Source organism: Erythrolamprus reginae, chromosome 10 (genome assembly GCF_031021105.1).
Source record: "Erythrolamprus reginae isolate rEryReg1 chromosome 10, rEryReg1.hap1, whole genome shotgun sequence".
Classification (NCBI taxonomy): Eukaryota; Metazoa; Chordata; class Lepidosauria; order Squamata; family Dipsadidae; genus Erythrolamprus; species Erythrolamprus reginae.
The window spans coordinates 49,690,642-49,705,895 of NC_091959.1; the positions used below are offsets into that span (position 1 = coordinate 49,690,642).

Consider the following 15,254-nt stretch of genomic DNA (forward strand, 5'->3'; position numbering starts at 1 on the left):
GGTTTTGTAATTTTATGACCTGGGTTTTTAGCTCAGTTTAAAATTTTATAACTTTTTATCCTTGGGCTTCAGAATTGTCCTTTGGTATTATGTATATGTTGCAAGCTGCCCTGAGGCAACATACAAATCCTGTCAATCAATCAATTTTTGTGAAATGCTCCCAACAGTTTTTTAAAGGACTTTTTGAAGTAGAGGAACCTGATGTGCGAATCCAAATATTGAGGAGCAAGGGGACGTTCAGATCCCGGAACCCATGAACCCTTGTGCTGGGAGTGCAGAGAACGATCGGCTGGTTCTTTCCACTATATTCTGTGCCTTTCACAACCACCACGTATGCGTAGATATCTTCCTTTTTATTTCTCTTCGAGAGCTTTGCCAGAACCATGAAGGCATAAAATACAAAGAAAGCAGCTCAGTTCCTGGTGCCATTAAATGAGGGACAGTGCTGATAATGACCACTTATCAGCAACCCAAGCGGGGGAGAGGCTCCTCGGGATCAAGGGCCAAGGATGGCCTTTCGGTTGATAATTACGTCAGCGATGGGGAGGCCCCAAGTATTGTAAGAATTTCAGATTTAGAATTTGAAAACTTATTTATGCCATCAGGCATAAATCATTGGATCCCAGCCTTTGGCCACCGAATGTTAGTATGTTTATGGTTGGTGTTTGAATGAATGTTGTTGTTTTTAATTAGAATAGAATAGAATAGAATTCTTTATTATGTGACTGAACACACAAGGAATTTGTCTTTGGTGCAGATGCTCTCAGTGGACATAAAAGAAAATATAGATTTGTCAAGAATCACGTGGTACAACACTTAATGATTGTCATAAGGGTCAAATAAGCAATGAAGAAACAATATTAATAAAAATCTTAGGATACAAGCGAAAGTTTCAGTCATACAGTCCTAAGTGGGAGGAAATGGGTGGTAGGAATGATGAGAAAAAACTAGTAGTAATAGTAGTGCAGACTTAGTAAATAGTTTGACAGTGTGGAGGGAATTATTTGTTGCTTAGTCTTTTATAATGTTTTAAATTAATTACCTATATTAATTGGATCTAATTGTATTATTGTATACTGTTTTATTACTGATGTGTTGTGAGCCGCCCTGAGTCCACGGAGAGGGGCAGCATACAAGTCCAATAAATAAATAAATAAACAAACAAACAAACAAACAAACAAACATGGAAACATAGAAGACTGACGGCAGAAAAAGACCTCATGGTCCATCTAGTCTGCCCTTATACTATTTCCTGTATTTTATCTTACAATGGATCTATGTTTAAATTCAGTTACTGTGGATTTACCAACCACGTCTGCTGGAAGTTTGTTCCAAGGATCTACTACTCTTTCAGTGATAGATAAATAAATAAATAATTATTATTATTATTAATAATAATAATAATAATAATAATAATAATAATAATAATAATAATAATAGATTTATTAGATTTGTATGCCGCCCTTCTCCGAATTGTTGTTCTGTGTGTCTTTGCCACACAGTCGGTCAGATGTTGAGATTATGTAGCAGGAGTTTTCTTCCTCCCTTGAGCCGCCTGGGGGTGCTGCTGGGGAGCGGCTGAGCTGACCTGGCCCCTCGCCCACAGGGGAAGGGGAAGCCCCGAGGAGGGAGGGGAAGTCACAGAAATGGAGGAGGAGGAGGAGGAAGAGGTGGCCTCCGACTCTGCTCCCGCCTGCCTCTTGGGGGGTCCCATCCAAAGCCACAGGAGGGGAGAGGAAGAAGCCACAGACCGGAACTGGGTGGAGTAGCACCCTGGAGGTCAGTAGCGGCCAGCGGGATCCTGACCTGCTTTGGGTCTGGGCAGCCGAAGTCTTGTTGGATCTGCAGAGGAGCCGAAGTGGGGAGGAGGGAGGGGAGAGCTTGAGAGGGCCAAAGAAACCCTCTTTTCTCACAGCCCCTTTGCAGAGGTCTCGGCAGGCAGGGGGAGATGCTAGCAGCAGCAGCAGACCTTCCTCTAGGGTCATTATTTGGGGGGGGGCTGAGAATCACCCCCTCCTGGGAGGTGGGCAGAGCACCCAGCTGCCAGAAGGAGGGGGCCACTGGGCGGGGGCTTCCAAAAGTCCTGAGCTGAGACGCCCTTTTGTCCTTCAGCCGCCACTGATAACGCACAACTGTTGTGGGAGAGTTTCTCAAAACAACTTGTCAGAAGCAAAATGAATTCCGAATGAGGCTTTTGCTTTCCAGGGATTGTTTTCTGGGGCTGTTTCCAGGAAATGTTCCCCGGCTGAAATCTGCAGTTTCAAAAAAAACGAGCCCCTCCTGCACAGCTTAGCAAGTCTCCCTTCTCCCCACCCTCTTGGGGGCTTTGGCCTGTTGCTCTGCTTGAAATGCGGAGCTCTGGAAGGATCCGCAGCCTGACCGAAAGCGGTCTGGGAGGAAGTCACACGGTGGGTCCATGAGAGGGGTGTGTGTTTTGTGTTAGAAGTGCCACCTTTTACCAAAAGTGTTAACTACAAAAGTGGGAGGAAGGCGCCGAACAAGGGGCAAGAATACCTCCTGCCGCACAAACCCAGCGACTGGTTATGTCCCACAGAGTTGGCCTTCTCTGGGTCCCGTCGACAAAACAGTGTCGTCTGGCGGGACCCAGGGGAAGAGCCTTCTCTGTGGCGGCCCCGGCCCTCTGGAATCCACTCCCCCCGGAGATTAGGACTGCCCCCACCCTCCTTGCCTTTCGCAAACTCCTCAAAACCCACCTCTGTCGCCAGGCATGGGGGAATTGATGGTCCTGGGCCGCTTCCGCTTTGTGTATGGTCTGTATGAGATGCGTGATTAAGGGTTTTATATTAAGGGTTTTAAAGTGTTTTCAGGTATTGGATTTGTACTGTTTTTGTTGTGAGCCGCTCCGAGTCTGCGGAGAGGGGCAGCATACAAATCTAATAAATTAATTAATTAATAAATGAATAAATAAAGACATACAGAAGAGAGAAGACTGTCAGTGGCAAAAAAAATTAGTGGAAAAAATTCACCTTCATTCAGGAACTTGTTCTACCCACTCTCATGGCCAAATTGCATGAATGGTAGGCATGCGCTGACTATGGGCTTTGATTATGGTTTCATTGCTTTAGATTGTACATTTGACTTCTTCTCATTGTTTTTGTATTCCATATTGTTGTAAGCCGCCCTGTGTCCTTTGGGATTCGGCGGCATAGAAGTCGAATTAATTAATTGATTAAATACCTCCACCTGCCCCCTCCCCCATTGACTGCTCTTCTCAAGCGTCTCAAAAACAGCTTCCAAGTCATTTGAGCTCCATCCTGCACCCTTCCTTGAGGGACAGACTTCAGCTATGGGTGGAATCTGATAGAAATATTTATTATAGTAATAATAATAATAATAATAATAATAATAATAATAATAATAACAACAGCAGCAGCAGCAGCAAGAACAACAGAGTTGGTAGGGACCTTGGAGGTCTTCTAGTCCAGCCCCCTGCTTAGGCAGGAAACCCTTCACCACTTCAGACAGATGGTGATCCAACATCTGCTTAAAAACCTCCAGTGTTGTTGGGGCCTTCACAGTTTCCGCCTCCTTCCAGGCCCAGCATGTCAGGGATGTACCTGGTGAAGAAAGGACGGGAGCAGAGGAAACTGGACCTCCACAGGGACTTCACGGTGGCGTCACCTGCTGAGTTTGTGACTCGTTTTGGAGGAAACCGTGTGATTGAAAAGGTACGGCTGCTGAAGAAGAAGCCATGCTCCCCTTCTGCCTGTTAAATACATGTCTTCAATACAAAGCCCAGCACATTTAAAGAAAATTTAAATATAAAGCCAGGCAGATCTTCCAGAAGCTCAGGGGAATTGCTGGAGGGCTCTAGGGCTGAGCTGGGAAAGAGCCCTGGAGATGGCCTGGCCAAAAATGAGCTGGATTGTCCAGCCCAGGGACTGAATTTGGAATTATTTGGAATAATACTGTGTCCAGTTCTGGAGACCTCACCTACAAAAAGAGATGGGTCAAATTGATCGAGTCCAAAGACGGGCTACAAAAAGGATGGAAGGTCTGAAGCATGAAACTGATCAGGAAAGACTTCATGAACTCAATCTGTAGAGTCTGGAGGACAGAAGGGAAAGGGGGGACAGGATGGAAACATTTAAATACGTTAAAGGGTTAAATAAGGTTCAGGGGGGGAGTGCTTTTAATAGGAAAGTGAACCCAAGAACAAGGGGACACAATCAGAGGTTAGTTGGGGGAAAGATCAGAAGCCACGGGAGAAAATATGATTTGACTGAAAGAGGAGTAGATGCTTGGCACAAACTTCCAGCAGACGTGGTTGGTCAATCCATAGTGACTGAATTTAAACATGCCTGGGATAAACATATATCCATTGTAAAATAAAATACAGGAAATAGTATGAGGGCAGACGGGACGGACCATGAGGTTTCTATGCCTCTATGGATTTCTCTGCTGACCCCGGGGCCTGGTCCTCTCTGGCTGAGCTCCTTCCCATCCTCCCCTTGCCTGAGCGGTGACCGTCCTGTGCTCACCTTCTTCCCAATCTCAGGTCCTGATCGCCAACAACGGCATTGCGGCCGTGAAGTGCATGCGCTCCATCCGCAGGTGGGCCTACGAAATGTTCCGGAACGAGCGGGCCATCCGGTTTGTGGTGATGGTGACACCCGAGGACCTGAAAGCCAACGCAGGTAGGCAGCCGAGGCCCCCTCCTCAATTCCCCGGGGCAACGGGGGGCCCTCTTCACCCACCCTCCCTCTTCCAGAATACATCAAAATGGCCGACCACTACGTGCCCGTCTCTGGGGGAAGCAATAACAACAACTACGCCAACGTGGAGCTGATCGTGGACATCTCCAAGAGGATTCCCGTGCAGGTAATGGCCAGCGTTCCCTGTCCGTCCTGCGCTGCCGGGAATCCAGTGGGACATAAGCATAAGAATGGAATGGATGGAAACAATAGAACTGCCAGAGGGATCACTGTGGGATCTGGCCTAACGGATCCCTTAAACGTTCTCCTCCCAGGCTGTCTGGGCTGGTTGGGGCCATGCCTCCGAATACCCCAAACTTCCGGAGCTGCTGCAGAAAAACGGGATTGCCTTCCTAGGTAGGTGTGTTTGTGTTGGCACCTCCAGCCAAGCCCCAGATTTCCCCCATGCTTCGTTCTTCCTCAGTTTAAAAAAGCACATCTTCTTTCCCAAAATTTCTTCTTTTGGAACTTATTTTACCCCTTTGGAGCAGAGATTGAATGGGTCCAAACATAGAAACATAGAAGATTGAGGGCAGAAAAAGACCTCATGGTCCATCTCGTCTGCCCTTATACTATTTCCTGTATTTTATCTTAGGATGGATATATGTTTATCCCAGGCAGGTTTACATTCAGTTACTGTGGATTTATCTACCATGTCTGCTGGAAGTTTGTTCCAAGGATCTACTACTCTTTCAGTCAAATCATATTTTTCATGTTGCTTTTGATCTTTCCCCCAACTAACCTCAGATTGTGTCCCCTTGTTCTTGTGTTCACTCCAAAGATGGGCTACAAAAACGGTGGAAGGTCTTAAGCCTAAAACATATCAGGAAAGACTCCATGAACTCAATCTGTATAGTCTGGAGGACAGAAGGGAAAGGGGGGACATGATCGAAACATTTAAATAAGTTAAAGGGTTAAATGAGGTTCAGGAGAGAAGTGTTTTTCATAGGAAAGTGAACCCAAGAACAAGGGGGCACAATCTGAGGTTAGTTGGGGGAAAGATCAGAAGCAATGTGAGAAAATATTATTTGACTGAAAGAGTCGTAGATGCTTGAGACAAACTTCCAGCAGACGTGGTTGGTCAATACACAGTCACTGAAATTGAAACCTGCCTAGGATAAACATAGATCCACCCTGAGACAAAATACAGGAAATAGTATCAGGGCAGACGAGATGGACCAGGAGGTCTTTCTCTGCTGTCCATCTTCTATGTTTCTATCTGTGTTTTTACAAACCTGCAAAGGGCCTTCCCAGGCTGGGTTTTGTCCTGGACCCAAGGAGCCTTCTTGAGCGGTCAAGGTTAAATGCCTGGCCCGCAAAGCAGGTGTGAGAGAGCTCCCTGTCCCTCTTTCTAATCCTGCCTATGTATAGCTGAGCCGCCCTGCTTTTGTCTGGGCCTCCAGCATTCCAGCCAGGCTTCTCCCAAAGGTCAGCTGGGCCTCTTTCCTCTCTTTGCCAGGCCCTCCCAGTGAAGCCATGTGGGCCTTGGGGGACAAAGTGGCTTCCACCATTGTGGCCCAGACCATCCACATTCCAACCTTGCCGTGGAGTGGCAGTGGTAAGAGGACTTCCTTCCTTCCTTCCTTCCTTCCTTCCTTCCTTCCTTCCTTCCTTCCTTCCTTCCTTCCTTCCTTCCCTCCCTCCCTCCCTCCTTCCTTCCTTCCCTCCTTCCTTTCTTCCCTCCTTCCTTCTTTCCTTCCTTCCCTCCTTCCCTCCTTCCTTCCTTCCCTCCTTCCTTTCTTCCCTCCTTCCCTCCTTCCTTCCTTCCTTCCCTCCTTCCGAAGGACTCGGGGTGTACAGTGAACAATGAAAAAAAGTCACGTACAAATTAAAACAATAACCCCAGTTAAAACCCACCACTCAGCAATCCAATCAAAACATACACATCATTCAATAGAATTTGGCCATGAAAGATGTACAATTCATGGCCTGCCGGCCAAGCCAGGTCTTCGTAGCCTTTCGGAAGGCCAGCAGGGTGGGAGAAGTACGGACATTGTGGGGGGAGGGGAATTGGTTCCATAGAGCCGGGGCGGCCACAGAGAAGGCCCTTCCCCGCGGCCCCGACAACCTCCATTGCATAGTTGGTGGGACCCGGAGGAGGCCAACTCTGTGCGCTCTCATTGGTGTCTGGGAGGTCTGTGGCAGGAGACGGTCCCGTCAATAGCCTGGCCCTGAGCCACGTAGAGCTTTATAGGTAATAACCAACACCTTGAATTGTGACTGGAGACTAATCGCAAGCCAGTGCAGCTCAGGAGTTATATGGATGTAGTGAGACTTCCCTGCTGCCTTGCTGCCCCATGGCCTCTGCTTCGACCGTAAAGGAAGTAGCCGCTGCCGTTAAAGTTTCATGGTCATTTTTTCATTTTCTAGACTTAATTGCTGAATGGATCCCAGAGGAGAAGCAGCAGGTGGGAACGCTCACTGTTCCCTTGGAAACCTACCAGCGGGGCTGCGTGCGCGACGTGGAGGAAGGCCTAGAGGTAAGTCTTATTAATAACAATAACAACAACAATAATAATAATAATAATAATTATAGAATCATAGAATCATAGAGTTGGAAAGGACCTCGAGGGTCATTGGGTCCAACCCCCTGCTCAATGCAGGATTCACTAAACCATCCCAGAAAGATGACCGTCCAGTCTCTGTTTGAAGACCTCCAGGGAAGGCGAGCCCACCACTTCCTGTGGCAAACTGTTCCACCGCTTTATCGCCCTTACTGTTAGAAAGCCTTTTCTGATATTTAATCTACATCTACTTCCTTGCAGTTTCATTCCATGGTTTCTGGCCCTTCCCTGTGCTAATGAGAACAGTGCTGACCCCTCTGCTCTGTGACAGCCCTTCAGATATTGGTAGAGCGTTATCAAGTCTTCTCCTTTGGAGACTAAACATTATTTATTAGATTTGCATGCCGCCCTTCTCCGAAGACTCGGGGCGGCTCACAAGATACAATATAAAACAATGTGTACAACAAATCTAATTAATTAAGAACTACAATCTAAAATCCCAATATTAAAACCAGTCAAAATATCAGCAGAGAGGAGAAATCACAGCAGCTGAAGCAACTGAGGGAGGTTTCCTGAACGAAGCTCTGCTCCCTTTGGGCCTCCTGTTGGATTCCTCTACTGGCTGCAAAACAGACCAGGCAGAGTTTGGTTCTTTAAAAGGTCCATTGGCCTCTTCACGGGAGGAGAGAACCAGTCCTGTGTTAAGGACATTATTTTTCTGGCTGGACACCATTTTATTTATTTATTTATTTATTGGATTTGTATGCCGCCCCTCTCCGTAGACTCAGGGTGGCTAACAACAGTAATAAAAACAGCATATAACAATCCAATATTAAAACAGTTAAAAATCCTTATTATAAAACCAAACATATGTACAGACATACCATACATAAAATTGTAAAGGCCTAGGGGGAAAGGGTATCTCAGTTCCCCCATGCCTGGCGGCAGAGGTGGGTTTTAAGAAACTTACGAAAGGCGAGGAGGGTTGGGGGCAATTCTAATCTCTGGCGGGAGTTGGTTCCAGAGGGCCGGGGCCGCCACAGAGAAGGCTTTTCCCCTGGGTCCCGCCAAGCGACATTGTTTAGTTGACGGGACCCGGAGAAGGCCAACTCTGTGGGACCTAACTGGTCACTAGGATTCGTGCAGCAGAAGGCGGTCCCTGAGATAATCTGGTCCGGTGCCATGAAGGGCTTTATAGGTCATAACCAACACTTTGAATTGTGACCAGAAACTGATCGGCAACCAATGCAAACTGCAGAGTGTTGGTGTAACATGGGCATAACATGCCAAATAAGTGGTGATGTTTGGTTATTCGTGTCAGAAGCATCACAATTAAAATAATGTATATGACACGTGAAATGTAAAATATAAAATAGAGGATTAAAATATGTACAAATGAATAAATGGGTAAAGAAGCCTGGATTTCAGGATTACTCTGTTCGCATGTTCCTAGAATTTGGGCAAAGTGCTGCAGGGGCCATGAAGCGGTTGGCAGCTGAGCGCATGACTTTGTGCCACTTGGTCTTACTGGTTCAGGTCACCTGTGCCAAGCACGTAATGCAGCTATCGGTGGCCCTGCATTATGTGCCTCTCTGCATTGAATGCCAAGGTTGTACGTCCTGGGAACAGGCCCGGTCAGGCGCCTTTTGAGTTCAGGGCTGGGCTTCCTCCTTCCCTCCTTCCTCTTCTTCCTCTCGACTGCCAGGCTTCCAAGAGAGTCGGCTACCCGGTGATGATCAAGGCCTCAGAAGGTGGAGGCGGCAAAGGGATTCGAATCGTGGAAGGGGCGGAGGAGTTCCCTGCCCGCTTCAGACAGGTAGAGGAGGGGCTGTCCTGGGACTCTCCCCTCTTTTTCGGGGATCCCTCCCCGTTCGTGTTCCTCCGAAGAAGGAAGACCAGCCTGGTCTTTGTCCTAGTGCAGCGGTCCCCAAACTACATGGCATGTGGCCCACTGAGGCCATTTATCTGACCCGTGGGTGAGTGACACAACCCAGTATTCCATCTAATTTTCTATGACTAAAATGCGGTATTTTGTTAGTAACTAATATCAATCATCAAAAAAGTTGCAAAAGGTTTTTTTTTCTAATTTTGTCATCTAGTTACATTCATTTTCTTTTAATTAAATTCCCTCCTTAATGTTCCTTCAAAAAGTACACCAATTATATTCTAACTAATTAACCATTATGCCAAAGTGCTTCCTTCTTTCTTTGTACATTTTTCTATAAGCCAAGAAAACCTACAATCAGATGTTAACAAAATAAAATTAAAAACAAAACATAAACATATATGAATTTCAGACTTCTCCCCCCCCCCCAAATAGTACATTCCCATGTTGTTTTTTACTTTAAAATAAGGTATGTACAGTGTGCATAGGGATTTGTTCATAGTTTTTTTTATATTCCGGCCCTCCAACAGTCTGAGGGACAGTGAACTGGCCCCCTGTGTAAAATTTTGGGGACCCCTGTCCTAGTTTATGAAATCCTCTTCCCTCGGCTTCCTTTGAAATCCACCCTGAGAGACAGCTCCATTGCTTGACTTGAACTAATCAAGGGGTTTTTATTCTTGCACTCTTACTACCCAGAGTAGTAACCCTGGAGTTTAGCCAGCTGTTTGGGGGATGTGGGGACGCTGGCCCTTTGCCCGATTTCCTTGCCCTTCGCCCGACAGGTGCAGAGCGAGGTCCCTGGGTCCCCCATCTTCGTGATGAAGTTCTTGCAGCACGCCCGCCATCTCGAAGTCCAGGTCTTGGCTGACCAGTACGGGAACGCCATTTCCTTGTTCAGCCGGGACTGCTCCATCCAGCGGAGGCACCAGAAGATCATCGAGGAGGCCCCGGCCACTGTGGCTCCCCCGGCCGTCTTTGAGTACATGGAGAAGGTGCGCACACACAAAGGCCCAGTGGGGGACAAAGGCCGGCCACAGGCGTCGCTTCTCAGGAGGGGGGCCCAGAGCAGGAGCAATTTCACTCCTCGGCTTTATTCCCGCTCTCTCTCCCCACGTGGCGGAAGAGGAGGGTTCCTCTTTGTTTCTCACCCCCTTGTTATCTTCTGACTGTGCTGTAAGATAAATTGGGGGCGAGGAACCTTGACCGGCCCCAAATAAGTGCGGGATTTGAACCAGGGTCTTTTCACTCTTGCAGCTTTTTCAAGCAAGGGAGACTATTTGTCACTCAGGGTTTTCCAACTATGTGTCTGTTGAGTTCTGTCCCTCAACACTGTCAAACTCCTTACTAAGTCTGCACTACTATTACTACTAGCTTTTCCCCATCATTCCTATCACCCATCTCCTCCCACTTAGGACTGTAGGGCTGTCACCTGTTGCTTGTATCCTTAAGATTTTTTATTAATATTGATTGTTTCTTCATTGCTTATTTGACCCCTATGACAATCATGTTGTACCACATGATTCTTGACAAGTGTATATTTTTCTTTTATGTCCACTGAGAGCATCTGCACCAAAGACAAATCCCTTGCGTGTCCAATCACACTTGGCCAATAAAGAATTCTATTCTATTCTATTCTATTCTATTCTATTGTATTCTATTCTATTGTGACATTCATTAAAAGGAAGAGCTTTTACAGGGATTGTGTAGCAGGAGTAATGGATTCTTTGAGATTACACCCCCTGCTTTGCCTGGAAACATAACCACTGACTCCCCAGGAGCCCTTGTACTTGACTAACATCCCAGGAAGTTGTGTATTCCTAACCCAACTGTGTTGTGTTTCCAGTGTGCAGTGCGCCTTGCCAAAATGGTGGGCTACGTCAGTGCCGGGACCGTTGAGTACCTCTACAGCGAAGGAGGGAGCTTCCACTTCCTGGAGCTGAATCCCCGTCTGCAGGTGGAACATCCTTGCACGGAAATGATTGCGGACGTCAATTTACCAGCTGCTCAGCTCCAGGTATTCCTGCTCTCAAGTCCAGCAGCAGCTCTGAAGTGTGTTGGAGAGAGAAGGACTTGGCTTTATGTGTCCAGTTCTGGAGACCTCGCCTACAAAAAGAGATATGGATCAAATTGAACAGGTCCAAAGACGGGCTACAAGAATGGTGGAAGGTCTTAAGCATCAAACTCATCAGGAAAGACTTCATGGACTCAATCTGTAGAGTCTGGAGGACAGAAGGGAAAGGGGGGACATGATAGAAACATTTAAATATGTGAAAGGGTTAAATAAGGTTCAATAGGAAAGTGAACCCAAGAACAAGGGGGCACAATCTGAGGTGAGTTGGGGGAAAGATCAGAAGCAACAGGAGAAAATATGATTTGACTAAAAGAGTAGTAGATGTTTGGAACAAAATTCCAGCAGACGTGGTTGGTCAATCCACAGTCACTGAACTGAAACCTGCCTGGGATAAACATAAATCCATCCTAAGATAAAATACAGGAAATAGTATAAGGGCAGACGAGATGGACCTTTTTCTGCCATCAATCTTCTATGTTTCTATGTTATGTTGCAAAGAAGCTAAGCTTCTTTAGTTTCCCTTCAGAAGAAGCGCTAAGAAGTCTTAACCAATTCTTCTTTCTGTCTTTCCCCCCTTTCAGATCGCCATGGGTGTCCCGTTGCACAGGATCAAGGACATCCGAGCTCTCTACGGAGAGTCGCCCTGGGGGGACCATCCCATCGCTTTTGAGGGCCCCAGCAACGCTCCCGTCCCCAGGGGCCACGTCATAGCAGCACGAATCACCAGTGAAAACCCCGATGAAGTCAGTGGAGTTAAAGACCTGTCTTGTCTTCCTTTCAAGGAGTATAAATGCCTAGAAAGGCTGGGTGGGCTCTAGCTGGTGTTGTAAGAGGATAGAATCCTTTGATTAAAATGGTGGCAAGCGTCACTAAAACATACTCTGTCGATCCTAAACAAACCTCCACGTTCCTATTTGTGTAAAGTGTTGGGTTTGTGCCTTTCCTTCCTTATGTTCTCCCTGTAACTGTTTCAACTGGTAGCTAAAAGTAATGAGATTGAGTGCAAATATCTAATACAGGAAACAGGACACAATGAAAAAAGACCACTCTTTGTTTTCCAATCAAGGCGGATTGAGTTTGAATAATTGATAATTGAATCATCAAACCGTTTGGTAACTGTCTGAAAATAATCCTGGGCTCCCTTTGTGGCCTTGGATGAGGGGACTGTGCCCATAAACAACCAGGAGCATTAAGCCATTTGTCGGAAATGGGGTAGGGTCTCCTGCTTGAGGTGGGGGTGGGGGGTGGACTAGATGACCTATAAGGTCCCTTCCACCTCTATTAACCTGTAAAATTGCAGCTGACCCCTGAAAGGGAGGAAAGTTGTGACCGTTTAAACCAGAGGTCTCCAAACTAGGCAACTTTAAGACTTGTGGACTTCAACTCCCATAATTCTCCAGCCAGCATAGGAGTTGAAGTCCACAGGTCTTAAAGTTGCCTAGTTTGGGGACCCCTGGTTTAAACGGTCATGAAGGAGACCACTTCTTACCCCCAGACCTAATGGACCTTTGGTTCTAAGGACTTTAGAACTTCACTTTCTACCTGCTCAAATGCCTTTTCCCTGTTGGCTCTGGAGCGGGGCCAAGGGCTGCCTGCGAGGCTCTTCAGGGTTTTAATGTGGCCCCAATTCGGCCAAAGGTGAGTCTGCCTTTCCTGCCCCCTCCTCCCCCGCCCTCACCTGCCTTTTGCTGCCCCTTGCAGGGTTTCAAGCCCAGCTCTGGCACCGTGCAAGAACTGAATTTCCGCAGCAACAAGAATGTCTGGGGATACTTCAGCGTGGCGGCCGCGGGAGGCTTGCACGAATTTGCCGATTCCCAGTTTGGACACTGTTTCTCCTGGGGAGAGAACCGCGAGGAGGCCATCTCGTCAGTATTGCCTTCGCCTGGGCTTTCGTGGGGGACGGGGACCTTGTGGCGGCCACCCCAGGAGGCCCCTTGGGACTCTCCCTTGGCTCTGCTTTGATGGGGCACCCGTCCACCCTCTGGGGTCTCTACTTCCTGCTTTGCTTTGGGGTGGTCAAACCTAACCCCGTCAGCTCCCCCTCCCTTTAGTGGGATGGAGAGAAGCAGAGCCGGTGGGGACTTTGTGCCTCTGGCCTTTCGCCTTTCAGGAACTTGGTGGTCGCCTTGAAGGAGCTCTCCATCCGTGGGGACTTCCGGACGACAGTCGAATACCTGGTTAAGTTGCTGGAGACCGAGAGTTTCCAGACGAACGAGACGGACATCAGCTGGCTCGATCATCTGATCGCAGAAAAAGTGCAGGTAGCAAAGGGTTTGGCATATTTTCAGGAACAGATGCTCGTATCCTTTGAACCTTCTCTTTCAACAGAGAGACGAGTCTGTATTCTTTGTTTTTAGATACCATTTTTTTAAAAACTGGATATATGTTTACATGTTTCCCAAACTGAGCAAGTTCCTCCTCCGTTGGCAGGCAGAGAAGCCGGACACGATATTGGCTGTGGTCTGTGGCGCCCTCAACGTGGCCGATGCCTCCTTTAGGACCTGCATGGACGATTTCCTGCATTTGTTGGAGAGGTAAAGGGTCATCCTGGTATCTGAGCCCCTGGCCATCATTTCATGCAATTTATCACCATCAGCCAGAGGGCCTCACCGGGGGCCAATGCTTCAGTGCTTGAAACAGTCTTTCAGGGATTAAGATGTGCTGGGATGATCTGTGGAAGGTTGCCCCCCTAGTACCTAATACCTGGTGTTATATACTGCTCCAAAAAATAAACACATCCTAGACTGAGTGAATGAAATATTCTCACTGAATGTTCTGTACAAAGTTGAATGTGCACCACAGCAGGTGGAATTGATGGTCAATCAGTTTTGCTTCCTAAGGGGACAGTTGGATTTCACAGGAGTTTGATTGACTTGGAGTTACATTGTGTTGTTTAAGGGTTCCCTTAATTTGTTGAGCAGTGTATATATTTTTAATGGTTTATTTATTGAGTTTCACAGATTAAGGTATACTGCAAATATCACAGTAATCTTCTACAGACCTTTACCCATTTCATTATGTTTCCTTTTTACATAGCTATATACAATATATTTGTTTTTATTCCAGAGATTGAGATAGAATGAATAGATGGATGAGTATAGATATATAAATTTACAAATGTGTAGAAATATCAATAGGTAAACATGACAGGTAAATAGAGAGATAGGTAGGCAAGTGACTCGCTTTGTTTACCCATCTGTTTTTATATGCCCTTATACAATATATACTCCTCAAAAAAATATAGTGAACACTCCAAGAACACATCCTAGATCTGAAGGAATGGAATATTCTCATGGAATGTTTCATTGGCACAACTATTCCATTTGCACAGCAGCAGGTGGAATTGATGGTCAGTCAGTGTTGCTTCCTAAGGGGACAATTTGATTTCACAGGAGTTTGATTGACTCGGAGTTACATTGTGTGGTTTAAGGGTTCCTTTTATTTATTTATTTTGAGCAGTGTAATTGTGAGCCATTCTGGGAGTCTCTTGGGATGTGGGGCGAATGTGGTGTGGGGGCTCCTTTTCTGACCCTCCACAGACAATTAACTGAAAGGGTCGGGATGCTCTCTTGTTTCCCAGGGGCCAGGTCCTGCCCGCAGCCTCCCTCCTGAATATGGTCGATGTGGAACTCATTTACGAAGACACCAAGTACGTGCTTAAGGTACGTTTGGCCCAAGTGGGATGAAACGGGGGGATTCCTTTTCGGACATAACGGGGAGGGAGTTGTTTCTCCCCCTCCCCCCTTTATTTATTTATTTTAAGATAATGAGCATTCACGCTGGAACTTCCCTTTGGAAGGAAAGTCAAAAAAGGGGTGTGTGTGATTTCTGGGGCTTCTGACAGGTCGCCCGTCAGTCCCTGACCACCTACGTCATTCTAATGAACGGCACCCACATTGAGATTGACGTGCACCGGCTGAACGACGGGGGGCTCCTCCTGTCTTACAACGGCAACAGCTACATTACCTACATGAAGGAAGAACCCGACCGGTAGGTGACCAAAGGGCCCTCCTGCCAGACACCCACAAAAACTCACAAACACACTTCCCTTCCGTTGCGCAACCGTTTCTTGATCTCTG

General features: G+C 46.9%; 1 protein-coding gene across 1 annotated transcript in view; it reads left to right on the top strand.

Annotated features, from left to right (window-relative positions):
- ACACB (acetyl-CoA carboxylase beta) overlaps positions 1-15,254 on the top strand; it is a 48,249-nt gene that overhangs the window by 8,426 nt on the left and 24,569 nt on the right. Inside the window, 15 exon segments of the mRNA XM_070763342.1 lie at positions 3,557-3,689; positions 4,520-4,658; positions 4,733-4,842; positions 4,991-5,072; positions 6,175-6,273; positions 7,086-7,195; positions 8,925-9,035; positions 9,887-10,096; positions 10,948-11,118; positions 11,757-11,918; positions 12,877-13,040; positions 13,286-13,436; positions 13,606-13,709; positions 14,756-14,837; positions 15,020-15,165. Coding sequence (XP_070619443.1) covers positions 3,557-3,689; positions 4,520-4,658; positions 4,733-4,842; positions 4,991-5,072; positions 6,175-6,273; positions 7,086-7,195; positions 8,925-9,035; positions 9,887-10,096; positions 10,948-11,118; positions 11,757-11,918; positions 12,877-13,040; positions 13,286-13,436; positions 13,606-13,709; positions 14,756-14,837; positions 15,020-15,165 — 1,974 coding nt within the window.